Source organism: Hippichthys cyanospilos, chromosome 1 (genome assembly GCF_059441005.1).
Source record: "Hippichthys cyanospilos isolate Australia breed blue-spotted pipefish chromosome 1, RoL_Hcya_1.0, whole genome shotgun sequence".
Taxonomy (NCBI): Eukaryota; Metazoa; Chordata; class Actinopteri; order Syngnathiformes; family Syngnathidae; genus Hippichthys; species Hippichthys cyanospilos.
In genome coordinates, this window is record NC_142369.1 from 302,826 (window position 1) to 327,348 (window position 24,523).

Consider the following 24,523-nt stretch of genomic DNA (forward strand, 5'->3'; position numbering starts at 1 on the left):
TGCGTCGTACGCTCAAATGTGGCCCGGAGCCCCGACGACGGGCGGCGCTACCGTCTCCGGCCGCAGCCCCGAAAGCGCGGCGGTAAACGTTTCCACTCGGAGGGCCGGACCATGACCGCCCGGCCCTACGGCGGGGACTTACCGTATTTTTGGACCGCAAGGCGCACCGGGATGGAACAAAAGTCCAACGGTCAATATATTTCTGCCCCGTATAGGCCGCGGCGAACAATAAGCCGGTTGCAGGTTGTAACATTAGGTATTGACGCAGAAGGTTTTTGGCTTTTGTTTTTTCAAACTTCCAATGATGGCAAAGTTCACCAGCTTGACAGTTTGTCGTCGAGACTTCCTGGTGAGAATTTATCGGATATGCGATTTCCGGCAAAAGGCCAGCGTCACCGTCGTTAGCCGCCCCGGAGGGTTAGGGTTAGGGTGGGGGTTAGGGGTCAGCGACCCCAGAAGAACAATATGAGGCAATCGTCACATACTTTACTACTTCCTGATGGCAAATCAGTCTTTCGACGGAAAAAAATCATTCAAAAACACAAGAAAAGGGATTCAATAAATTAGCTTCCTGAGAGGAAATGTCTCGTTGGCGTCTCGGTGCCCGCGGACCCTTGAGGTGCTCGCGCGCCAAAGGGCTGCGGCGGTCAGACGTCCCACGGTGACTTGATTTGCGGCCTGTGGATCCTCATCTGCCGGGCGGGCGCAGAACACACGCGCGTCTCACAACCGCTCGGACGGACGGGCCGGCGGGCGGGCGGGCGGGCGCCTCGTCCGACTGACCGTTTGATCGGAGGCGGGGAATCCGCGGCGGCCGAGCGAGGCGTTGTCGCCGCGCGCCCCTCCGCCCAGCCTGTACATGCTGACGGCCGGGCTGGACCGGCCCGACTCCCTCAAGTCCGCGCGTCGGCGCCCGGGCGGCGCGTCCTCGCCGAACGACGGGTTGAGGTACCCTGAAAGAAGCCGGCCGGTTACCGGAGAGGCCCGGCCCCGGATGGCGCGCGAGCACACGTGGCGGCCCGCGTCGCTCACCGGCACCCGGGTCGCCCGTCGGGACTTTGCGGGCCCGGGACCACTGGAAATCCTCGTTAAGCCAATTGTTCACCAGCTTCTTTTTGATGTCCTTTTTCCTGCGGGTGGCAATTAGCGCAGTGTTTGTCAAAGCCCACGCGCCGGCCGCCGTCGGCCGAAATCCGCCCGGTGCGGAAAGACGGAAAGGCCGGGCCGCAATTCGGGTCAGAGTCGCGTTTGCGCCGCCGCCGAAACCCTTCATCCGGGGCGGGGTCCCGGGGGAGGCGGCCGGAGCAGACTTACCTTACCTCTCCCCAGCCACTTGGTCCGGCCCCTCCCCTCCCCTCCCCTCCGGAGCTTCGGCCGGGGGGGGACGGGGAGCCGCCGCGAAACAGAGGCCTTCGCCTTCGGGCTCGGCTCTCTCTTCGCCGCGGCAGACCGGTAGAAAGTCCGCAGAACTCGGAGCGAACGGGGGGAAAAACACGGGCCAATCGCTGGAATGCTAAGCGTATAAAACGACCTCCCGGGAAAAGCAAAGCGCAAATGTCCAAAGGGGACCGGCGGAAGATTTGGAGCAAGGGCCGGATCCAAATTTTCATTCGTGGTCGTCACCCGAGGATAGTACGAAAATTGGCAATTTGGAGGACGGGTGTCCCGGATGAGCTGAAAAGATGGGCTCAAAATCCCGCGTCCGTACCTTAACTGCTCTTTCTTCTTGATGACGGCGTACGCGGTCAAGCCCGCCACGGCGCCCGCCAGACAGGCCAGAGTGGCCACCAAACCGGCGTAGAAGGCCACCCGCTGGATGGGAAGCTGACAATTTACGCCCAAGTACCAGTGAGAGTCCAAATCCGGACATCTGCGAGCAGATGCGCGGAGAATCAAAGCGTCCGCCGCGCCCTAGCGTGGCGTGAAAGGATCGGGCGGGACTGACCGGCAGACGGCGCCGGCGTCCCTGTAAACGTTGCACGCGCCTCGGTTGAAGCACGTCAACCCGCCCGCGCCAAATCGGGGATGGCACGGGGTGACGCACACCAGGCTGCCGTTGTCGGCCACGGCCCTGTAGTGCCGGGCGATGTCGGCGTGGGTCGCCGAGGGCCCGCAGAGACCTGCGGGGAGAGGAGCGGCCGAGGGCCCGTCACCGGCGGGCGCGCCCGGCAGCGTCCGCCGTCGCCCGCCGACTGCGCTCACTGTTCAAATCCAGCGCTGCGGGAGTCACCGCGGGTTTTTCCGTCGTATTGTAGGGGCAACCTGAAAAGTCAAATATATTTCGGCGCCTCGTTACTTCGCCGTACGCGGGCGACCCCGTTTGGACGAGGGACGTTTTGACCGGCGCTCCGCGGGGATGGAGACCGGCCGCTCGGACGCGTGAGGCTCTTCCGTTGCTGCCTTTGCGGACCGGCGAGTCCGCCCTCGACTCTCGGCGGCCTGTGGAGCGCGTGGCGCGCGGAACCAACTCGCGCCGAATCTACTCGCTCGGATGGAAAGAGGGCCGCCCCGAGCCGGACCGAAAGAGGGCGGGGACAAAGCGTTCGGATAAAGGTCCGTTTGAGTACGGCGGCGGCGGAAATCCGACTCACCGTTCGCTCGTGACGTGGGAAACAAAAGTGTAAAATACCGCAAAACGCCATCGCGTGTATGAAGGACTCAAGGACCCGAGCTTTGAAAGGAAAGGACCGCGGCGAGACCCGCGATGTCGTTTGGCCCGGAGACGCTGGCGCTAGCGGGGATGAAGACGCTGAGGAAGACGCGACCAAGGCGGGTAGGCTTAGAAACCAAGACGCCGGAGGGACGGCACGCGGAGGACTTTTGGGGGATAAAGTCAGCCGGGCCGGACTGAGAAGGTGCCGGCATTTGGGATCGCCAGGCAGGGGGTCTAGAGGAAGACCGCGGAGAAGGTGTCAAACTGGAGTGAAAGAGCACGCGAAAGCGGCGGGAGTGAGGGAAGAGCATGCGGGAGACGCCTGAAGGGAAGAAGAAAAAGAAGCCGGTGACAGATTGGCCCACCTGTCGCGCAGTTGACGAGCTTGTTGGCGGCGCCGGCGACGGCGATCACTTGTTCCTCATAGAGGTCCTCATGGTCGGCGGTGCTCGGGTTCAAGAAGACCACGTCGTGGCTGACGTTGACGCTGAAAGGCACGGTGGCGCGGAAAACATTTTTCAGACGGCGTCCTGAATACGAGGAGTGCAAAATCAAGCGCTACGCTTGATGAGAGCTACGCCGAACGAGTCTGACGAGGCGGATTTGAGGCGCGGGCGTGTGTGGGAAGCGCCCGCCCGCCCGCTCATCACTCGTGCGTGCGGGGGTGTTTTTCCATGGCGCAATTACCCCGGTGCTCTCGGCGTGACTCTGCCCGCGGCCGGGGCGCGGGCCGCTGATCCGCGCCGCAATAAAGATAACGCTGAACCATCCCTCTTGTCGAGCCCGACCCGGGGCCGGCCTTTGGGCTTTACCTGCTCCGCTGCGGAAGCCGAGCGTCCGGCCGAAAGGCGCGGGGTCGGCCGGCTGAGAAAAAAAGAAAAGACCGGCGTTCGAGCGGGGACCGGAAAAAAGCTCGGCTCCGACCGGCCTTACCTAAGGCCGGTTACTCGCGCGCCTTTGAAGTTCCGCAGGTTCTGGTCCCGATAAAAGGCCTCCGTCTGAAAGAGGGATGACGTCGTCCAATCCGATCAAACGCCGACCTTTGATATCTTTCCGTTGGCCGCTTGCATAATAAAGCGTTGTCATGCGCGATAATAATTGACGCGCCGCGTCACCGGCCGGACAGGAAGAAGGCGGGGCCTCGCGGCCGGAGCCCCCGTTCTCGCCGGGGCTAAGAAAGAGGCGGCATCCGCCTCCGCGCGTTTATTCCCCCCCCCCGTCCGGGCCGTAACGGCCGGTGACTCGGGATTACCTTTCCCGTGACTCCGTTTGCGGACGCGGGGGCCAAACGCACATCACGCGGCTCTCGAGCCGCGTTTCCACCACCGGCGTCCGCTCTGCTCTCCTACTCAACTGGACTCGAGACCAAAGAAAAGCGCGTCTCGGGCGCGGCGAGCCGACGACGCGCTTCCAACCGTACGAAAGAAAAACCATCGAGAGTGCGCGAGGGTCGCCCGAGCCGGCGCCCGCTTTGAAAGCGGTCGAGTCGCGTACATATCACCGGTGGAAACGGCTCTTGGAAGGGAGTCCTGCACAGCCCGTCCCCTGGCGGGTATTTCTGAGAAATACGTCGCCCGCGGCCCACGCAGATGGCTCGGCTCTCGGGAGCGCGCTCCGGACGCTCTCCCGGCGTGACGCCCGCCTTCGGCGGCGTCCCCCAAACGGGACGAGGCGTCGGACGAGTTAGCTTTTAGCCGCCGCCCGGAATGCGGTTCCCGAGAAGCGCACCTGAGCTTGGGAGCTCTGGGAGTCAACGCCGACGACGTCCGGTGCCTGCCGGCCTTCAGCCGCGCCGTCGGTGCGAAAGACCTCATTAATATTTGTATTGCGCGCGTTCTGTCCGGACTTTTACAATGAGGACATTGCTTCCTGCCGCAGGGGCCGCGGACGGAACTTGCTATGCTTCATGGACTTGCACTTCTTTCCTACCTTAGTTGCCTACTACTACTTCTTTGGCCAACGACGACGCGGCATCAAGAGTAACCCGTCCGGCTGGAGGACGCTCGGCGTCCGCGGAAAGGGCGCTTCTCGACTCGCGTCAATCTCCTGCGCTCGCCCGGCCAAAAGAGACGGGGATCTGCGTTTACCTTATTGGTGAAATCCTCAATGAAGTTTCCGTATTGGTCCGAGCCGGGATCGTCGTAATTGTCGTCGTACTCCTGGTTGATCACCACTTGGATTTTCACCGAGCGCTCGATGGCACCTGTAGCACGCGAGCGTAGCCGTCAGCAGGGGAGCGGACGCGGCGGTCGCGGCGGACGCGGCGGCGCTTACCGATATCCACGGAGTCCTTAAGGAGCTGGCAAAATTCTCCGCGGAACTCGTCGGGGCAGACGCATTGGCTTCCATTGAATGTGCCGCCATTCTGGCAAAAAGGGGGCTCTTCTGTTGTTGTCGGCTTTGCGCTGGATGAAGTGGCATTTGGTGAGGAAGGTTCCAGAGGTGTCGATGTTGGCGGTCCTGGGCTGGTCGCCAAAGGGCTCGGACTGCTTTGTGCAGCGGTCGGGACGGCTTCGGTTGTCGCCGGGCTCGCTTGCGCGGTGGTCTGGCCCGCCCCGGTTGACGCTGGTCTTTCTTGGTCAGTGGTCTGGACTCCATTGGTTGTCACTGGAGCTAGCTTGTCTGTGGTGTGGACTGCATGGGTCGTTGCTAGACTAGCCTGCTCTGTGGTCTGGACCGCCTCGGTTGTTGCCGCACTAGCTTGGTTGGTGGTGTGGACCGCCTCGGTTGACGCTGGACTTTCTTGGTCAGTGGTCTGGACTGCAATGGTTGTCACAGGACCTGGTTTGTCTGTGGTGTGGACTGCACCGGTTGTTGCTGGACCTGCCTGGTCTGTGGTCTGGACTGTATCGGTTGTTGCCGGACCTGCCTGGTCTGTGGTCCGGACTGTATCGGTTGTTGCCGGACTTGCCTGGTCTGTGGTCTGGACTGCATTAGTTGTTGCTGCACTGACTCGGTCGGTGGTCTGAATCGACTCGGTACTTCCTGGACTAGCCTGGTCTGTGGTCAGGACCGCCTCCGTTGTTGCTTCACTGGCTTGGTCGGTGGTGCCGACTGCTTGGGTTGTTGCTGCAGTGGCTTGGTCTGTGGTGTGGACTGCATCGGTTGTTGCCGGACCTGCCTGGTCTGTGGTCTGGACTGTATCGGTCGTTGCCGGACCTGCCTGGTCTGTTGTCTGGACTGCATCGGTAGTCACTGCACTGGCCTGGTCGGTGGTCTGAATCGACTCGGTTGTTCCTGGACTAGCCTGGTCTGTGGTCAGGACCGCCTCCGTTGTTGCTTCACTGGCTTGGTCGGTGGTGCCGACTGCTTGGGTTGTTGCTGCAGTGGCTTGGTCTGTGGTGTGGACTGCATCGGTTGTTGCCGGACCTGCCTGGTCTGTGGTCTGGACTGTATCGGTCGTTGCCGGACCTGCCTGGTCTGTTGTCTGGACTGCATCGGTAGTCACTGCACTGGCCTGGTCGGTGGTCTGAATCGACTCGGTTGTTCCTGGACTAGCCTGGTCTGTGGTCAGGACCGCCTCCGTTGTTGCTTCACTGGCTTGGTCGGTGGTGCCGACTGCTTGGGTTGTTGCTGCAGTGGCTTGGTCTGTGGTGTGGACTGCATCGGTTGTCGCTGGACTTGCCTGGTCTGTGGTCTGGACTGTATCGGTCGTTGCCGGACCTGCCTGGTCTGTTGTCTGGACTGCATCGGTAGTCACTGCACTGGCTTGGTCGGTGGTCTGAATCGACTCGGTTGTCCCTGTACTCGCCTGATCTGTGGTCAGGAACGCCTCCGTTGTTGCTGCACTGGCTTGGTCGGTGGTGCCAACTGCTTGGGTTGTTGCTGCAGTGGCTTGGTCTGTGGTGTGGACTGCATCGGTTGTTGCTGGACCTGCCTGGTCTGTGGTCTGGACTGCATCGGTTGTTGCTGCACTGACTTGGTCAGTGGTCTGGATCCCCACGGTTGTTCCTGTACTAGCCAGGTCTGTGGTCAGGACCACCTCAGTTGTTCCTGGACTTGCCTGGTCGGTGGTCTGGCCTGCCTCGGTTGACGCCTGACTTTCTTGGTCTGTGGCCCCCACCACCTCAGTTGTTGCTCCACTGGCTTGGTCAGTGGTCTGGCCTGCATTGGTTGTCACTGTACCAGTCTGCTCTGTGGTCTGGATCACATTGGTTGTTGCTGCACTGGCTTGATCAGTGGTCTGGACTGCTTCAGTTGACGCTGGTCTTGTTTGGTCAGTGCTCTGGACTGCGTCAGATGTCACTAGACCAGCCTGGTCTGTGGTCTGGACTGCATTGGTTGTTGCTGCAATGGCTTGGTCAGTGGTCCGGATCGCCTGGGTTGTTTCTGGACTAGCTTGGTCTGAGGTCAGGACCGCCTCAGTTGTCGCTGCACTAGCTTTGTCGGTGGTCTGGCCTGCTTCGGTTGAGGCTGGACTTGCTTGGTCTGTGGTCCGGATCGCCTGGGTTGTTCCTGTACTAGCTTGGTCTGTGGTCCGGACCGCTTCAGTTGTCGCGGCACTAGCTTGGTCTGTGGTCCGGATCGCCTGGGTTGTTTCTGGACTAGCTTGGTCTGAGGTCAGGACCGCCTCAGTTGTCGCTGCACTAGCTTTGTCGGTGGTCTGGCCTGCTTCGGTTGAGGCTGGACTTGCTTGGTCTGTGGTCCGGATCGCCTGGGTTGTTTCTGGACTAGCTTCGTCCGTGGTCCGGACCGCTTCAGTTGTCGCTGCACTAGCTTTGTCGGTGGTCTGGCCGGCTTCGGTTGACGCTGGACTGGTTTGGTCTGTGGTCTGGATTGCCTGGGTTGTTCCTGGACTAGCTTGGTCTGTGGTTAAGACCGCCTCAGTTGTCGCTGCACTAGCTTTGTCGGTGGTCTGGCCGGCTTCGGTTGATGCTGGACTTGTTTGGTCTGTGGTCTGGATCGCCCGGGTTGTTCCTGTACTAGCTTGGTCTGTGGTCAGGACCGCTTCAGTTGTCGCTGCACTAGCTTTGTCGGTGATCTGGCCGGCTTCGGTTGATGCTGGACTTGTTTGGTCTGTGGTCTGGATCGCCTGGGTTGTTCCTGTACTAGCTTGGTCTGTAGTCAGGACCGCTTCAGTTGTCGCTGCACTAGCTTTGTCGGTGGTCTGGCCTGCTTCAGTTGACGCTGGACTTGTTTGGTCTGTGGTCTGGATCGCCTCGGTTGTTCCTGGACTAGCTCGGTCGGTGGTCAGGACCGCCTCAGTTGTCGCTGCACTTGCTTTGTCGGTGGTCTGGCCTGCTTCGGTTGACGCTGGATTTGTTTGGTCTGTGGTCTGGATCGCCTGAGTTGTTCCTGGACTAGCTTGGTCTGTGGTCAGGACCGCCTCAGTTGTCGCTGCACTAGCTTCGTTGGTGGTCTGGCCTGCTTCGGTTGTCGCCGGACTTGTTTGGTCTGTGGTCTGGATTGCCTCGGTTGTTCTTGGACTAGCTTGATCTGTGGTCTGGATCGCCTGGGTTGTTCCTGGACTAGCTTGGTCTGTAGTCAGGACCGCCTCAGTTGTCGCTGCACTAGCTTTGTCGGTGGTCTGGCCGGCTTCGGTTGACGCTGGACTGGTTTGGTCTGTGGTCTGGATTGCCTGGGTTGTTCCTGGACTAGCTTGGTCTGTGGTTAAGACCGCCTCAGTTGTCGCTGCACTAGCTTTGTCGGCGGTCTGGCCTGCTTCGGTTGACGCTGGACTTGTTTGGTCTGTGGTCTGGATCGCCTCGGTTGTTCCTGGACTAGCTTGGTCTGTGGTCTGGATCGCCTGGGTAGTTCCTGGACCAGCTTGGTCTGTGGCCAGGACCGCCTCAGTTGTCGCTGCACTAGCTTTGTCAGTGGTCTGGCCTGCTTCGGTTGACGCCGGACTTGTTTGGTCTGCGGTCTGGATCGCCTGAGTTGTTCTTGGACTAGTTTGGTCTGTGGTCAGGACTGCCGCCGTTGTCGCTACACTAGCTTTCTCGGTGGTCCGGCCTGCTTCGGTTGACGCTGGACTTGTTTGGTCTGTGGTCTGGACCGCTTCAGTTGTCGCTGCACTAGCTTCGTGGGTAGTATGGCCTGCTTCGGTTGTCACTGGATTTGCCCGGTCGGTGGTCAGGATCGCATCCGTTGTTGCCAGACCGACTTGGTCACTGGTGCGAGGTGTCCGCGGCACCACTGTACTGTCTGAGATGGGGTTTTCTGCAGCTGTAAGAAGAATAGGGGTGTATTTTAGGAGCTGAAAGTGATCAGTTGTCGTACAGTAAGACTGCCTTGACCCAAGAAACATTGGTACAGCTGCATGACACACTTGAAGACGAGAAGCTTCCTGTTCCTCGGTGAACAGTGCCGCCAGAAACTATAACAACATACAGTAGCAAGAAACGTTGCAGTCACGTCACAGTGTTAGCTCATTCACCGCCAGTCCAATTAAAATCTTTGGATCTACATAGGTGTCAATGGCGGCCAATGACTTTAGGGAAAGATCACAAAAGTAGGAAGTCCGGCTTTTTGATTTTTGAGCCGCTTCATGCGGGAATCTCCTTGCGCAATCTCGTAAAGCAACAAGAGGTCAAAAGTCTTTGTTGGGTAACTGACGCATGCTCGGTCTCCACCCAAATCCAGTAAATCGAGCCTACCGTCTCCACCGCCCGCTAAAAAAAACAAACAAGCATCCGAGCTTCTGAATGTTTTAACTGCTCCCTCTAGTTAAAGATGAGCGTTCCGAAAGCCTCGTTTCCGCCGTTATTGGGTCAAAACCAACTAAGTCTTCATTCGGTTCCAGATAAGACCGCAAGCGCATGTATCAGAGACACCGCAGAACCCAGGACAGAAACACCAGTGACGTTCTTTGTTTTCGTGACGTGCGCGGTAAAAAAAAACCCAATTCAAACGGCGCCACCGAAGCCACCCCGAGTTGAAGCGACCCCGTCGTCGCGCGGCGCCTTCCGATTTGCTAATCCATCACCGAAGTAGCGGCGGCGCCGGTCGTCAAGCGTCACAAGCCCGAATTCTACAGAGGAATCGACCCTTCTCTCTCGCGCTCTACCCGAGCCCAGTTTCCCCAGAGAAATCCACCCTAGCCAGTTTCCGCCGAGCAGGGTCGAGAAGAATTCTCGGTGGAAACGCCGGTCCGAGACCGCCCCGGATTCGGAGGCGAGCCCGGGAGTCTCCGAAATGGCCCCGGGCGAGCGCGGCCGCCTTGACCCCTCGGAAGGAAGCGGGCCGGATGCGACTCACCGCGGGCGCAGGACAGGCCCGCGAGGAAGGCGGCCAGGACGACGAGAGAAGACCGGGCCGCGAACGGCGCCGGGCGTTTGGGCGGGCGCCGACACATGCCTCCGCAGGTGCGCCGTCGGGACTTTGGCAGGACGTCTCTGGACGTGAGCTTTTTCCTCCGCCCGCGGCCGAGGCGTGGCCTGGAAAAAGCGGCGTCATCGCTCCAAGAGATAAGGCCCCAGAAGAAGGGAGGGCGGCGCGCGCGGCGCGGCGCGGCGCGGCGCGGCGCGGCGCACTCTGCCCCTCTCGGTCCCGCCCGAGGAGGAAAGGGGCGAGCCCCCCGCCGGGAGCCCCTCCGTCCCCTTGGGATTGCGTGGCGGCGGCCCGAGGAGGCCCAGTCCGACCAGAGACTGTTGCGAGCCAGCCAGCGGGCCAAAGTGTGGTAAAAGCGCTCCAAGCGCTACTCTTGTTGCACGCGGGTGGCATTTTGGAGCGGCCAAGCCCTTCCCGCCGAACGGCAGACGCCTTGAGATGTATTGGGATAGGTCGCAAGGACGTTGGAAGCTACTTGTGCGTTAAAGGCGCGTTCAGGAAGTTCCCACGTTCAAACTAGGGGTTTTCCGGCCCGTGGGTCCGAGGCAGGGGACCGGGCTTCCTCGGGGGTCAACCCCCGATCCAACCGGGCAGGATGGCGATCCGGCTTCCGCACAGGCCTCTTCCTCTTCTCCTTCACCTCCTTGTCTGCTTTTCGCTCTTCTTGTTATTCTTCATGGTCTTCTTGTTCTCGCCATCTGTCTTCTTTCTCCCCTTGTTAACGTTGTCTTGTCCCTCTTCTTGTTCTTCTCGTTATCGTTCGTCTCGCTCTTTGCTTGTTCTCGATCTTCTCCGGGCTTGTCGTCCTCCTCTCGATCTCGCCTTTTCGTCCTTCGTCTTCATCTGTTGTTCTTGAAATGTTTGTCTTTTCGTCCTTTGTCTTCTTCTGGTCGTTGCCGTTGTTTTTCGTAAAATCACCTGGGATTGTTTCTTTTCGTCATCTTCTTCTTTTATTTCTTCGTCTTGCTCTTCTCCGTACCCCTTTGTTCTTGTTCTCTGTCTTCTTGCCGCCGTCGTCGTGTTTCTCCTGTCCTAGAAACGACCTGTGATTGGGACGTACGTCATCTTCTCCGTCTTGGTCTTCTCCTTCCTCATCTTGTTCTTGGCCTTCTTCTTGTTGATTTTCTTGTTCTCCTCCTGTTGCTGTTTTTCTTCTTCTTGAAACCACCCGCTGGGATTGAAAGACATATTCCGTTTTCTCCTTTGAGACTCGATTCCGGGGATCTACGCGATCCTTCGGATCGCCAAACGGCCCCGGCTAAGTTCCGCGGGTGGGTCGGGTGCCGAGCTGTCAAAATTCACATCCTTCAAACTACCTGACATGAGGAGGAAAGGTCCTGTAAAAAGGCTCTTTTTGCGTTGACTTGTGAAGTGCATTTGTGAGCATGAACTTTTTCACTTGCAGATCTGGAATGACTGCTTTTACTGATCATTGTTCACTTGCACTCAAGCGCAGACTATCTGCACTCGTGTGAAAACCATGCCTTCCAAAAATCCCAGAGTCGCAGCGGCGAGCCAAATCTCCAGCAGAGCCACTAAAAATCCCGTCAAAGGCCGCCTCGGAGGAAGGCGGAGAAGGGACTCCTTCGGGTTCCCGCCTCAAAGCGTCGGGGGCCGACCTCGACGACAAACGCGGCCGACGGGGATCCCACCGTTTACTGTTCAACCCGCTCGAAGGTGCGTCGGAGCGCACTTTTCCTCGCCGGAGCTCGTAAACGTCGCAATTTCCGCTACCTTTGGATGGGATGCGACGGCGTCGCCATGGGGACGTCTCGTCCCACTCAATCGCGGGCCCGATAAAGGCGGACGCGCGGCGCGGGAAAAACCTCAGCCGTTTGGTCGAAAGCGCTTTTATTGGAGTCGGGCCATAGAAAAGGGAAAGAGGAGCGGCACCGAGGCGCGCCAGGTCAAGTCTCGCCGGAAAAAGCGACGGCGAGCCCTATCTTCGCTTCAGCAGCTCCGGCGGAATCGCAAAGGGGTTGAGGGGGGGGCGGGGCCCCGTCCACGGGGGTTCGGAGCCCTCCGAGCTCGGCCCCCGAGCGCCCGCCCGCCGCGTGGACTCCGGGCCCGCCGGCGCCGTTCCGGCCCGGGCCGACAGGTCCCGGTGCGCCTGCGGGACGGAGGGTCGGGTCGGGTCGGGTCGGGTCGGGTCGGTCGGGCTCGGCGCTCCGGCTTCTTCTCCGTACCTGGATGAGGTGCCCGCGCAGGCTTTGGCAGGGGAGGGACCTCAGCTCCTCCGGGAGAGACATCAGCAGGTCCAGGAGCACGGCGCTCTCTGAGCCGCGCCACGAGGACGGAACGCTCGCGTCAAACCCAAGTCCAAGTGAAGCGCGGGCCAAACGTCCAAAAGTCCGAACGGCCGAGGCGGGCGTCTGCTCACCCATGGCCGTGAGCCGGCACTCGTCCTCCGGCTTGCCGAGGTCGCTCAGGTAGGTGTAGATCCGCTCGAAGTCCGCCGCCGAGTCCCGGCAAAGGACGGGCAGCTCGAGCGGGGACGGCGCCGGACCCCTTGACGACACTGCCGCAACGAGCCGTCCGTTAGCGGTGTCCCGCTCCCCGCGGCGCGCCGGCCGGTCCGTACTTTTTGCGGGGGCGGTCGAACCGACGGCGCCGTCGCCGTCCGGCGCCGGTAGGCGGTTCCTGAGGGTGTGCGGCTCGGCGGACGCCACGGCCCACATCTGCCGGCGACAAAACCGGCGGTGAGAAGAGCGGCGCCCCCGCGCGGTCAGCCCGGCGGCACCTGAGACAAGGCCTTGGACAGGGGAGCTTCAGAGCCGCCGGACGCGGCCCGGGCCAGACGGGTCCACGTTTGGATGGGCGTCGCCGACTTCTTCTCCGCCCTCAGCTGCGAGACGGCGACGGAGATGACCTTGTTCTGGAGGCGCTCCACCACCGACTGGATCTACAAAGACGCTCGCAAAGCATTCGTCCGGAAGGGAAAGACGGCGGCGGGATTTCCACGGCTACGTCTAGCCCGCGAAGCATCTTTTCGGGAGGTCCTTCACACATCCAAACTTTGCTTTGAATGTGTTTTCTAATCTAGAAAAATATAGACATTTTACACCACGAAACTTATTATATGCATAACTAAATGGCATTTGCGCAAATGTAGACACACAATCGTCTCTGCCCATGTCAGTGTCCTTTAATAAGGAACTACCCAATATTATTTGAAAGCAATCTCAACTCGTTTTCATATACTTTTGTTCTATTGAGTATTATTGATGTTTATTTCGTATTATTGTTGGTATTGAAAAAAAAAATAACCGACGTGGTAAGTGTGCGACCGCAACGGCGTCGCCCGGGCAACGTCGCAAAAGTTAGCAGAACGAAGGAGCGCGAGGCGAGTGCGACAACGTCGAACCTCAGAAAGGGAGCGGGACGGCAATTCCTCGCGGAGCAGACCGTAGTCCACGCTCCCCGGCGAGCCCGCGCGGGAGCAGCTCTGTCTCCTCAGGGCGTCCAGCAGCCTCCTCTGCTCCTTCCGGGACCACCTGCAGGCTCCCCCGTCACGGGGAGCCTCGGGACTCGGGTCCCGGTTCCGAACCGGCTTGTTGCGCGTGCGGGGCGGCGGCTTCATGTCGGTCGACTCGGCTGCAAAGCGACCGCGCGCCTGCCGAGCGACTTCTGCCGGGGGGGGAGGGATTTCCTGTGACGTAACGCGGGTTTCCGGTGGCCTCCTCTCAACCGCCGATAGAATTTACAGCGTTATAACCGAAATAAGAAGGCCCAACAAACCTTGAGTGAATGTGACGAAGGTCGTTTCTACGTACGCGTAGATTTGTCCTTTTATTGTTGTTATTGTTGCTCGAACTTTTGCGTCATGTCTTTTCCGTCCTGGCTGCTTTAGTTCCCTAAATTAAGTAAAGTTTCTTTTTACAGGTCTCTTCCATGGGGGAAAACAAATCAATTTTGTTATCGAAAATGCTGAATTTGACTAAAAGCTTCTCTAAAAAAAGAGTTTAGTCATGCTAGAAACCAAACTAAACGGTATCATGGAAGCATACTTGCTATATTTCATTTCGACGAAATGAATTGTCACTCGAAGAGTATATTCTTAACTTTGGAGAAGGAAAGAGGAGTACATAAATATCATGGTTTCATACCCGTAAAATGCGTTACCTTAATCTGCGCATGTAATGTGTTTGAATTTTAAAAGAACGGCCCGTCTTTCGTTCCTAACGTGTCGGGTTTGTCATCTGGGCCGTTCGATAAACGTTGCACCGCGTTTCGAAAAGTTGTTTTGAATTTTGCGTCTCCTCTAGCCTTCCGTAGTGGCGTCATTTCCGCAGCAAGATGGCGGCCATCGGGAACGGCCTGTTTCCGACTTGTGTCGCGGGACGCGTCGTCCTCGCGCAAATTGCAAGGAACGGCGCGCTCGTGCGTCTTCGGCCGCTGGACACGTGGAAGCACGTACGTTTCTCTCGCTCGTCTGTTGCGCGCGAGCGGCAGAAGCGGCCGTTTTAGGCGGCCGGCTTCCGGCCGACTGTGACTTTGAGCACATCGCCGCACGGCGCCGGCCGGCTAAAAGCCGCGCGCGACTCGATCGAGCGGAAACGAGTCCCGTCGAGGTTTAAGCGCACGAGATGGGATGGGATAGGCTTCCGCGGCCCGGCGACGTGCTGACAAATTCCAAGCGGAGGGCTGAAGCGAGCGGAGTTCGCTTCCGAGAAGATTTTGCATGGGAACTTCCGCCGCTTCGCGCTCACGCCCACTTCAATCTCTGAAACGGACAAGACGAGACGAGCTTTGGAAACAAAACAAAACAAAACAAAACAAAACGGTCTCTCCGCTCAGATGCGTCTCGATAGATTCCGGTCAAGTGTGAGTGCGCTTCAACCGAGGTTCGGTTCTCGATCGCCCTCCCACGTTTCAAAAACTCTTATCGGAGCCTCCAAATGGCGTTGTCTTCGTGCCATCGGCTGGCAAACAATTGAGGAGGTACCCCCGCCTACTGGCCGGAAGGTTAAAAAAAGCATGAAATTCTGCACTACATTATTAGCGCCATCGTCTCCGTTTGTCGTTCATTGCTCTTTGTTGGAATGGAGTCTGCCGCTCGGGGGAGTGAACGCAATGAGAATTTCGCCGTACGGTGCAACTATACATTTGACAATCAATCTCTTGAATCTTCTGGAATAGCTCGCGAGGATAAGCGGCCCGGTGAACGCGGTCCCCCGATAATCGAGCCGGCCATCGGTCGAGTCGCGGCCCTCGGCCAACGTACGTTTTTTGTCCCTTTTGCGGAACGTTGGCCGAGCTTTGACTGTGCCCCGTCGCCGCCCCAGCAGCGCTGGCTCCAGAGGTCTTGGCTGCACGCGGCGTCGGACGCCGACGGCCGGCGGCGCCACGAGAAGCCGCTCTGGCCGAGCGTGGGACACGACGGCCGGCGGGCGGCTGTCCCGGCTCTCGGCGCTCAGGTCGGTCCCGAGCTCCCTCCCGCGCGTCGCCGGGGTTTCTGAAGGGAAGCCTTCGTTTTTGCCGAGGCCAGGCGGGGATCGGGGGCGGCCCCCTGCAGGCGGCGGACGGCGGCGGCGCCCTTGGGCCGGCGACCCCCCAACAGGTGGCGGCTCCGACGGCGCCGCGGGCGGGCCGAGGGGCTCCGGGCGTCTCCTAACCCGGGACCCGCGCTCGCAGGTTTCGGCCGTTCCGGCGGCGGGGGACCACCCCTTCCCTTCGCCGACGCAGGCGGCGGAGGTCCTGCGGGCCGCCGACCCGGAGGCCCGTTTGGCCGAGCTGGGCCTGGCCGGCCACACCCCGGTGGGAGTGGTCCAGAACCTGCTGGAGTTCATGCACGCGGACCTGGGGCTGCCCTGGTGGGGCGCCATCGTCGTCGGTGAGTGGGCGCGACCCTCGGAAATGACCCCCGGCGGGAAAAGGGGCGGGCGGCCCCGCGCCTCCGACGAAAAGGGAAAGTTCCGGGCCGCGGGGAGCTAGACGACGCGCGCTCCTCGTTAAGCGTGGGGTCGGCCGGCCGGCCCCTCAAACGGCGGCGCGCTCGCAGGAACGGTGCTGGCCCGCCTGGCCATCTTTCCCGTCATGGTGAAGGGCCAGCGGGAGGCGGCCAAACTCAACAACGTCATGCCGGAGATGAGCCGACTGAGCGCCAGGATGACGGAGGCCAAGCAGAGCGGCAACAAGTTTGAATGTAAGCCGCCCGCCCGCCCGCCCGCCGCTCGTCCGTTGCCGTTGGCTGACCCTCTCGCCGGCAGTCGCCAAGGCCTACGCCGACCTGACCTTGTTCCAGAAGAAGCACGACGTCAACCCCCTCCGCGGCTTCCTGGTTCCTTTGGTGCAGGTGGGACACCGTCTCGCAACGCCCGCGGGGCCGGGGCCGGGGCCGGGGCCGGGGCCGGGGCCGGGGCCGGGGCCGGGGCCGGGGCCGGGGCCGGGGCCGGGGCCGGGGCCGGGGCCGGGGCCGGGGCCGGGGCCGGGGCCGGGGCCGGGGCCGGGGCCGGGGCCGGGGCCGGGGCCGGGGCCGGGCGGTACGCCTTGTCGAGTCGTGGCTTGGACACGCAGCATAACGGGGACATCTAGCGGTCAGTAAGTGAAGCGCAACAGACTTCTTCAGGTTTTTTCAGCCAGGTACCCCGGGCCCTGTCAAATATGTATTCAGCCGAGCACCCCTTAACCGGTGCTGGACATTTTGAAGGGAAAACCAAACGAAAGTCTTAAAACACGCCATCGCCAACTTGCGTTGGCATCGGTCCACAAAAAAGGGGCCTATTTTGGTTCGTAGAAGAGATCCGTTGTCCGAAATGGAAACTGAGTTATCAATAAGTATTTGTCCACAGAAAAATATGAAACAAAGCCCTCTTTTCGGATTGCGATCGAGATCTTTTCACAACAGCAAATCCTCGGTTTAATCGCTAATGCGTATTTGTCAGCAAAAAGTGATAGACCTCTTCTCACAAGTGCATTTTTGCCCTTTCAAAAATATCCACCTTAAAGTGGGATTATTTTGATAGGGTTTTGGCACGTTGCTTTGCTGCATTTAACATCTCGCGTAGCGTCCCGAGTTTCTTCGAGTGCCGCTGGCGTCGGTGACTTTCTACTGCGGCCTTTGCGCGCTACGCCCCCGGCGTCAAGCGGCGCGCGATGCTTTACGAGGCCGAGCTCGGGCGCGTCCCGAAGCTCGGCCGCGTCCTGAAGCTCCGTGGGCTTTCAGGCGCCCGTCTTCATCTCCTTCTTCATGGCGCTGAGGAAGATGGCGTACCTGCCGGTGCCCAGCATGCAGACGGGAGGGGCGCTGTGGTTCGCCGACCTGACGGCGCCCGACCCCTTGTACGCCCTGCCCCTGGCCGTCACGGGGACCATGTTCTTCATCTTGGAGGTGAGGGTCCCGCCGCCGCCGCCGCCGCCGGCCGCCCGGGCTTCAGCGGCTCCGTTGCGCTCAGCTCGGCGCGGAGTCGGGCGTGGACAACCCCAACCTGCGCGCCATGAAGACCGTCTTCCGGATCATGCCCTTTGTCATCCTGCCGCTCACCATCAACTTCCCCACGGTGAGGCCGCCGCCGCCGCCGCCGCCGCCTGTCTTTTGACGCAAGGCGAGCCCGTCCTCCGCTGGGTCCTCAGGCCGTCTTCACCTACTGGCTCACGTCCAACTGCTTCTCCTTGGCCCAAGTGGCGCTGCTCAGACACCCGCTGGCGCGGGAGAAGCTGCGCATCCCGGAGAAGATCAAGCACCCGGCCTCCGACCTGCCTCCGAACGACGGCTTCCTCGCCAGCATGAAGAAAGGTCGCGAGCGAGCGAGCGGCTTCCGCTTCAAGAAAAGCTTCGGAACCTTCGTTTGGCGTTTTCCCTGAAAAATGGGGGGGGGGGGGGGGGGCGCCGATTGCCGGTCAATCGCAGGGCACGCAAAGAGAAACGACCGAAGCCATTTGTACGCCGTCGGCCCGGCGTGCGCGTTTCGGGAACGTGTGAGGAAGCGACAGCAAACGAAAAAAGGAGGCAAGGCAAACCCCGCGCGCGCGCAAAGGCCCGATTGGGAAGCGACCGCCGAGCTCGGCGGACGCGCGCGGCCCGATTGTAGGCCGACCCGCGTTTGGTTGCGGATTCAAAGAACGCTCCCTCGTTGAAGCGTCGGCACCTTTGAGTCGTGACGCCGTCTTTTGCGCTCGCTCTCGTCCAGGATGGAAGAACGCTCAACTGGCTCAGCGGCTGCAAGAGCGAGAGAGACGCATCAAAGATCGCCTGGACCTGGCCGCCAAAGGTGAGCTCCCGCCCGCCCGCCCGCCCGCCCGCCCCAAAAGGAAAGCACCTTTTCCGCCGTGAGCTTTCCAAATGCTAACTGCAAGTAGACCCCGGCGCCGTCTCGCCGAAGAGCGTTTAGCCGCACCTTTGTTTTGTGGAAAAAGCGAAACCGTATTCCCCCGCGCGCAAAAGTAGCCAAGGACTTTGACGAAAGCCGACGTTTGCGCCGCTCTGGTCCGTAGCGGCCGGGTCGGCCCTTTCCCTCCTTCCTCTCGTTCGCCGAAAGCGCCTTTGCCCACGCCCGCGTTTGACTTTTCGTCGGGGACGTGTGAAGCGAGGCCCGGGCCGGCCTAACTGGAAGCGCCGGGCGTCACGACCCGCCGACTCTTCCTCGTTCGCGTCCCCGACCGCCGCCTTTTGGAACTGCTGAAGTTTCTTCCGAGGGTGGATTGGTTTCTTCCGAGGGTGGATTGGTTTCTTCCGAGGGTGGATTGGTTTCTTCCGAGGGTGGATTCGGTTCTTCCGAGGGTGGATTCGTTTTTTCCGACGGTGGATTCTTTTGCGCTTTGTTCGGCCGGCCACGCCTTCTGTCTCTCTGCGGAGCGTGGCCCACGAGCGTCTGCGAGCGCGACTGTATTATCGCGGCGGCCGCCGGTTTGCTCGTCGAGCCGCGGCTAACGCGCCAGCTAACGTTAGCATGTTATCTAGCGCCGCCTTGTGCGCGTCGAGCTCCTGAGCGTTTTCCTTCGGAGGTCGGCGCGCGGCGCATCCGATGAAGCTTTGGGAATTCAGTCATACGCTCGACTGTGTCGGTCAGCGTCGTTCGGTCAGCGACGACAAGCCGAAGCCTCGGCGGCCGCGAGGAGGTCGGGGACCTCGGATTTGGGTGGTGACGCGGGTGCCAAAATCAGACGCTTTGCGTTTCGCAAATTCGCCTTCCTTCCGTCGAGCGTCGCAAAAATCGGGGCCGAAGCGCGGCCGAAATGGTTTTCGGCCTTTTTTTCCTCCGCGCGGCCCCCGGGCCGAACCGGCTTTGACAACTTGCCGCCCGGATAAATTGGCCCCAATTTTCTCGCCATTCATGAGTTGTTGTGGTCCGTTTGGTCGTCAGGTCCGCTGAGGCAGACGTTCGCCCACAACCCGGCGCGCCAGACGCCCGCGCCGCCCGCCAAGGAAAAGGCCGGCGAGACGCGCCCGTGGAAGGACTCGATGGGATGAGGCGCAAACGGCGCGAATCCGTTCCTCGCCATTAAAATGCAAAGACACGGGTCCTTTTTTTCACCTTTTTATTATAAATAGAGGCGGCGTGCGACGTGTCGTCGGTCGCCTTGGAGATGGCCGCCCGGAAGGCGCGGCGCGGCGCTCAGTCGTCGTGATCCGTTTCCGTCAGAACCGAGAAGCAGGCCTTCTGGATCAGCACTCCGGAGCGAGCTGAAAAACGGTCGGGCGCAACTTAAGGCGAGCCGGGCCTCGCCGCCTTGGCGTTTTACTTAGGCTTCGCTGAATCGGGACCGCGCTTCAAAGGCGTTTCAAAGGCTCGGCGGGACCGCGAGGCCCCGCGCGCGGTCGGCGGCCGACGGCCTCGCCGGCCCGGCGCTTCTTACCCGATGCGAGGCCGACGACCGTCGGATGGCGGCGCTTAGGACCGTACGTGACGCACTTGTGAGAAATCAGTCTTCGGTACGATAGCGCCCGCGTTTACGCGGACGTGGCGGCGTCGTCTCACGTCCTTTAAGCTGCGCGAACCAAGCGAATACGATCGCGATAGCGTCTGTTTGGCCCGCGTCGGAACGGGCCCGGTCGGAAACCTTTTTTTTTTTGTTTAAGACGACGTCGCCTCAAACCCGTCTCTGAGAAGAAAGGGGGCGGGCAAAACGCCTTCCGGCCGCTCCGTCTCATCGGCCCTCGCTTTTCCCCTCGGCCAACGAAATCGACTTACCGATTACGGCGCGCAACCAGGCCGGCCTCTTGCGGGCGGGAGTGTAGCAGCACAAGAAGTAAACGGGCACGCCGGACAGCGCGATGCCCATGCCGATCAAGGAGTTGAGCGTGTCACTGTACAGGGGCACCACCACCAGGAAGACGGTGAGGAGGCAGAAAACGATGGGATAGGCCAGGCTCAGCTGCGAGAGAGGCGAGCGCGTTTAGGGGCGGGGCGGGCCGGGGCCGGGGCGCGGGGCACCCGGGAGGCTTCCCCACCTTGAGCGGCCGCTTCCTGTCCGGCTGCTTCCAGCGCAGGTACAGTTGTCCCAGGATGGACAGGCCCACAAAGAACCAGTAGCTGAAGCTGTAGTAGTTGATGAGCCTGAAGACGTCCTCCACGCACAAGTAGATCAGCGCCATGACGCCCTGCGCGAGAGGGGCCTTGAAGGCGTGGCGGGGGGGGGGGGCGGGGGCGCCGGCGAGGGACTCACGTTGAAGAGCAGCGCCGGGATGGGCGTGAAGCGCCGCACGTGGATCATGGACAGGTAGTCGGGCAGGTGCCCCTCCCGGGAACCCACGAAGAACAGCCTTGGCGCACAAACGCCGTCGGGCGGGAGCGAGGGACGGCGGGCGGGACGCGTCTCGCCACTCACCTGGAGGACGCCAGGATGGATGCGTTGAGTCCTCCGAAGCAGGACAGGGCCACCGCCAAGGGGATGGTCCAGTTCATCACGCCGAACACCCGGTCCGCGAAGGTCTGGGGTGAGCGTGACGCGAGGGGGTGAGCGTGACGCGAGAGGGTGACGCGAGAGCGTGACGCCAGGCGGAGCGTCGCGCCGGGGCGGCCGCCCGTCACTCACCACCGCCACGGCGTCGCTGTCCAGGATGGCGTTCATGGGCAGGACGGCGTAGTAGGCCACGTTGGTCAAAATGTAGATGACCGTCACGACGGGCATGGAAATGGCGATGGCCAGCGGCAGATTCCTGCAAGGCGCCGCCCGCCGTCACTCGCGACGCCGACAATTTGAGCGTGTGGAAAATCTGTTAACCCCAACCCTAACCGCGCCGTGCCGACGCCGGCTCCCGCCGCGCGGGCGTTCGGGAAGGCCGCGCATACCTTTCCGGGTTCTTGATCTCCTCGGTGACAAAGTTGAGCGTGTCCCATCCGGAATAGGAAAACAAAGCCGAGTAGAGAGCCAAAGCCACGTCTCCGGGATCCCGGGTCGAGCCCTCGAAGAGGCCCTCGAAGTTCTGCGTGCGGCCTGCGGAAAGCGCCGAGGTCAGCCGGGCCGGGGCGCGGCGCGGCGGGCGGGCGGGCGGGCGGGCGCGCTCCCTCCCCGCGACCTTGGAAGATGTTGACCAGGCCCGCGATGATGACGGCTATCAGGGCGATGACTTTGGCGTAGGTGAAAAAGTCCTGCACTCTGGTCCCCCATTTGACGTAGGCGCAGTTGACGAAGGTTAGCAGACCTGCGGGGAGGGGACACGGGCAGCACGTCCAAAATCTGCGCTCGCTCCACGTTGGCGTGCGCACCCGACACCTTGTTGTTCTCCCTTTCTCGGCGACGGCCCCGGGCGGGGTCAAACCTCGGCGGGAAGGGGGCCCAAAGACAGCGGCGTTGCCGGAGAAAAGATCGCATTCCCCCCCACCCGCCGCTGGGAAGCGGCTCTCTCGCCTTTGGCCCCCTCGCTTCGGTCGTGGTCCGATAGGAGAATAGGTTTACTTTGAACCCCTCAAAACGGAACCCTATCCGTGCGTATCTAAATAAACGTCGGGGGGGCTTTATGTACAAAAATCGTTCAAATAGCTACGCTGCGTTTTTATACGTTTTATACGTTTTATACGTTTTTATACGCCCGGGCGGGGTCCAAGCCGGAGCTGCTCGCGAGACGAGATGGTTTCGCGCTTTTGCGGCCCGGGGCCGGAGCCGCCGGGGGTCGGGGTCTCGGCTCCGTCGGGCTGTCGGCCTCCTTATCCGCGCGCGCCGGCGCGATAAAAGGCGGGCGAGTTGGCTCTTTTGCGGAAAGGTCGGCCGGGCGCCTTTGCCGCCGTCGCCACGGCGACCGGCGCTAAAGAGGAAGCGGGAGTCCGGCCGCGGCGCTTTCGCTTCCGCGCGGCTCCACTCACATATGCAGGCGGCGGCCAGCAGCCGGTTGGCGGCGTAGGGCGCCGCGCAGCTGGGGAAGACGGGCTGCATCATGTAGTTGGAGAAGGTGATGGCGATGACGGCCTGGCTGGTGGGCTCGATGATGAGCAGCGAGGTCCACAGGCGGACGAAGGCCAGGAAGCCCCCGAAAGCCTCCAGGATGTAGGCGTAGGAGGCCCCCGATTTGGTGATGGTGGTGCCCAGCTCGGCGTAGCACAGCGCGCCGAAGACGGAGAAGACGCCGCCCACCGTCCACACCAGCAGCGACAGTCCGTAGGAGGCGCTGTGGATGAGGACGCCCTTGGGCGACACGAAGATGCCCGAGCCGATCATGTTGCCCACGATCAGGCAGACCCCGTTGAGCAGGGAGATCTCCTTCTTCAGCTTCACGGAGCCCCGGGAGCCTTCCGGCTGGCCCTCTTCCTTCGGGAGCGGGCCGAAGGACATCCTGTCCCCGTGCGTCTCGGGAACCCCGGCCTCGAATCTTTTTGACCCCGCTCCTCCTTCCCCTCTGCGGCTCGGGAAGCCCGAAGACGTCGGCGGCCGTTCCAGACGCTGCCCCGCCGCCTGCCGAGGGAAATCTCGGTTTGGCCGACGCTCCCGACGGCGGCGGCGCGCCGACCGCTCGCGCGCTTCCAAAGTTCATGATCGAAGAGTCCCGGCGAGGGGGAGCCGTTACCTTGTAGGCGCGGAGGAGGCGCGGCCCGGGACTTTGTCTTTGCGCGTGATCAAAGCGGCCTCGCCGCGCGACCAAGGTCCAAAGGAGGCGCTGATAAGTCCCCCTACTCAAGGCGAGAGTCTCCCTCGGCCCTCTGTCGGACAAGCCAAGAGCGACCCGCGGGCCTCGCCGGCGCGCGCCGTACTCACCCCTCGCCGAGAGCGGGGCCTTCCTGAGCCCGCGCTCGCAAAGCGGCGCCGGTCCTCCAAAAAAAAAGGCGAAAAAAAGTCGGCTGGAGTTGCTGAGCCGCCGCGTCCTCTTCCTCTGCCGCTTCCTCTCCCTCGTGCACTTGAGCCCTTTTTGTGCTTTTTGCTGAGGTGGGCCGGCCGGCGTGTGGCGGGAGGGGAGGGGAGGGGAGGGGAGGGGCGGGGGGGAGGGGCGTCGCAATTAACCGCCTTTGTCTCCCCTCGGTCACGCTAATGAGATCATAGCACACATCAAACGTGACTAAATCACGGGCTCAGCCCGGCTCCTTCGCCACGGTTATTAGCGCCGCTCGCTTCGATAGCAACAAAAACAAGTCACAGACCGGCTTCCCGGCAACCGTCGACATGGCGCCCTCGTGTGGCTCGGAACGTTAGCGAGCCAGGCTTCGCCTTTTTTCAATCGCTACCTCCTGCCAAAAAAAAAAAAGAACAAAAAAGGCGGAAGCGGCCGCCGTGGCCTCTTGATTCCCGCGCTTGATTCGGCAACCGCACTTGTACCTCTTGTGGCTTTTTATCGGGCAGCTACCTCCAGACGGTGGCTGGCCTGGCGTCATCACGCGCGTTGAAAACTTCTCACGATGAAGGCGTGCAATATTTCGTGACGAAAGCGCTCGCTTCGAGTTGCAAGTCATTTGCTCTCAATTTGAAAAGCAACTCTTCCCGTCACAGCCGAATCTGATTTGATTTGTGTGCCTTTGTGTGATTTTTGCAAATTCCGTCGGCGGTAACGTCCACTTCGGATGCGAGTCGCGCTCATCAAGCGAACGCGGGTGGAAAGCGGCGCTAAAGACTTGACGGCCGCGCGAGGGCCTTTGTTGCGCTCGCGGCCCTGAACGTTCCTTCCCCCCCGGCGACGCGTTGCCACGTTGCCTGAAAACCGTGAGGATGAAAGGCCACCATTTTGGGGACAGCTGGCCCAGGTCCCCCTCCCGCTACTCCGGGGTGTGCGGGGCTGGGGGGGGGGGGGGGGGCATTGTGTGCGGATTAGCGCTTCCTGTGTGTCAGCTCATTACGCGGGTGGGACGGAGGGGGGGCGAAGGAGCGAAATGAAAGCGAAAATGAAAGAGCGCCCGTGAAAAAGTATGACGGAGGGGAGGCGCAAGAGGCTTAGGTGACGGCCTCTCCAGCTGCGGCCACAATCGCGCGCTCGCAGCCTTTGATTATCCGAGCGCGCTCGGGGACCGTATGAAAAAGACTGAATTAGGCGCAGACAAAGGAGCCCCCGCCATCCTCAAGCTCAGCCCCCGTCCCCGTCCCCGTCCCCGTCCCCGTCCCCGTCCCCGTCCCCGTCCCGGTCCACGCACGCGCAGGCCAACCCACAATTAGAAAAGCGGCTTGGGAAATCGCACCGATTGCGCGCGGCGCCGCCCTCTCGCGGCCGTTGGAAGTACAGCGGAGACAGAAAATTCAACTCGC

The 24,523-nt window shown here is 61.2% G+C and overlaps 4 protein-coding genes across 7 annotated transcripts; 1 reads left to right on the forward strand and 3 right to left on the reverse strand.

The window, feature by feature from the left end:
* Positions 1-266: 266 nt before the first annotated feature.
* LOC148428468 (uncharacterized) lies at positions 267-11,110 on the reverse strand. Its single transcript, XM_088421137.1, has 14 exons — positions 10,983-11,110; positions 9,851-10,029; positions 4,928-8,818; positions 4,741-4,856; positions 3,587-3,651; positions 3,466-3,517; positions 3,341-3,396; positions 3,019-3,140; positions 2,203-2,262; positions 1,946-2,120; positions 1,709-1,870; positions 1,033-1,130; positions 784-953; positions 267-692 (listed from the first exon to the last, which is right to left on the reverse strand). The coding sequence occupies exons 1-14, from the start codon at positions 11,108-11,110 to the stop codon at positions 648-650; spliced, it is 5,319 nt and encodes a 1,772-aa protein (XP_088277263.1). The 3' UTR covers positions 267-647.
* Positions 11,111-11,756: 646 nt separating this feature from the next.
* Positions 11,757-14,802, reverse strand: snapc2 (small nuclear RNA activating complex, polypeptide 2). 4 transcript variants are annotated; one of them, XM_088437549.1, is made up of 8 exons: positions 14,045-14,682; positions 13,661-13,776; positions 13,287-13,549; positions 12,663-12,824; positions 12,504-12,600; positions 12,303-12,440; positions 12,109-12,197; positions 11,757-12,032 (listed from the first exon to the last, which is right to left on the reverse strand). In XM_088437549.1, the coding sequence occupies exons 1-8, from the start codon at positions 14,056-14,058 to the stop codon at positions 11,862-11,864; spliced, it is 1,050 nt and encodes a 349-aa protein (XP_088293675.1). In that variant the 5' UTR covers positions 14,059-14,682; the 3' UTR covers positions 11,757-11,861. The 4 variants fall into 4 exon arrangements, with proteins under 4 accessions (XP_088293675.1, XP_088293592.1, XP_088293843.1 ...); XM_088437466.1 differs by having other exon boundaries at positions 12,303-12,600; positions 14,045-14,801; XM_088437717.1 differs by having other exon boundaries at positions 12,303-12,600; positions 14,029-14,801.
* Positions 14,188-19,381, forward strand: oxa1l (OXA1L mitochondrial inner membrane protein). The gene is made up of 11 exons (XM_088437346.1): positions 14,188-14,335; positions 15,211-15,339; positions 15,411-15,482; positions 15,557-15,755; positions 15,924-16,067; positions 16,132-16,217; positions 17,088-17,252; positions 17,317-17,421; positions 17,495-17,657; positions 18,052-18,132; positions 19,225-19,381. The coding sequence occupies exons 1-11, from the start codon at positions 14,219-14,221 to the stop codon at positions 19,329-19,331; spliced, it is 1,368 nt and encodes a 455-aa protein (XP_088293472.1). The 5' UTR covers positions 14,188-14,218; the 3' UTR covers positions 19,332-19,381.
* Position 19,382: 1 nt separating this feature from the next.
* slc7a7 (solute carrier family 7 member 7) lies at positions 19,383-23,568 on the reverse strand. The gene is made up of 11 exons (XM_088437223.1): positions 23,051-23,568; positions 22,863-22,965; positions 22,165-22,750; positions 21,381-21,506; positions 21,154-21,298; positions 20,897-21,020; positions 20,690-20,793; positions 20,528-20,624; positions 20,313-20,462; positions 20,053-20,236; positions 19,383-19,544 (listed from the first exon to the last, which is right to left on the reverse strand). Exons 3-11 carry the CDS (start codon positions 22,628-22,630, stop codon positions 19,477-19,479), a joined length of 1,464 nt encoding a protein of 487 aa, XP_088293349.1. The 5' UTR covers positions 22,631-22,750; positions 22,863-22,965; positions 23,051-23,568; the 3' UTR covers positions 19,383-19,476.
* Positions 23,569-24,523: the final 955 nt, after the last annotated feature.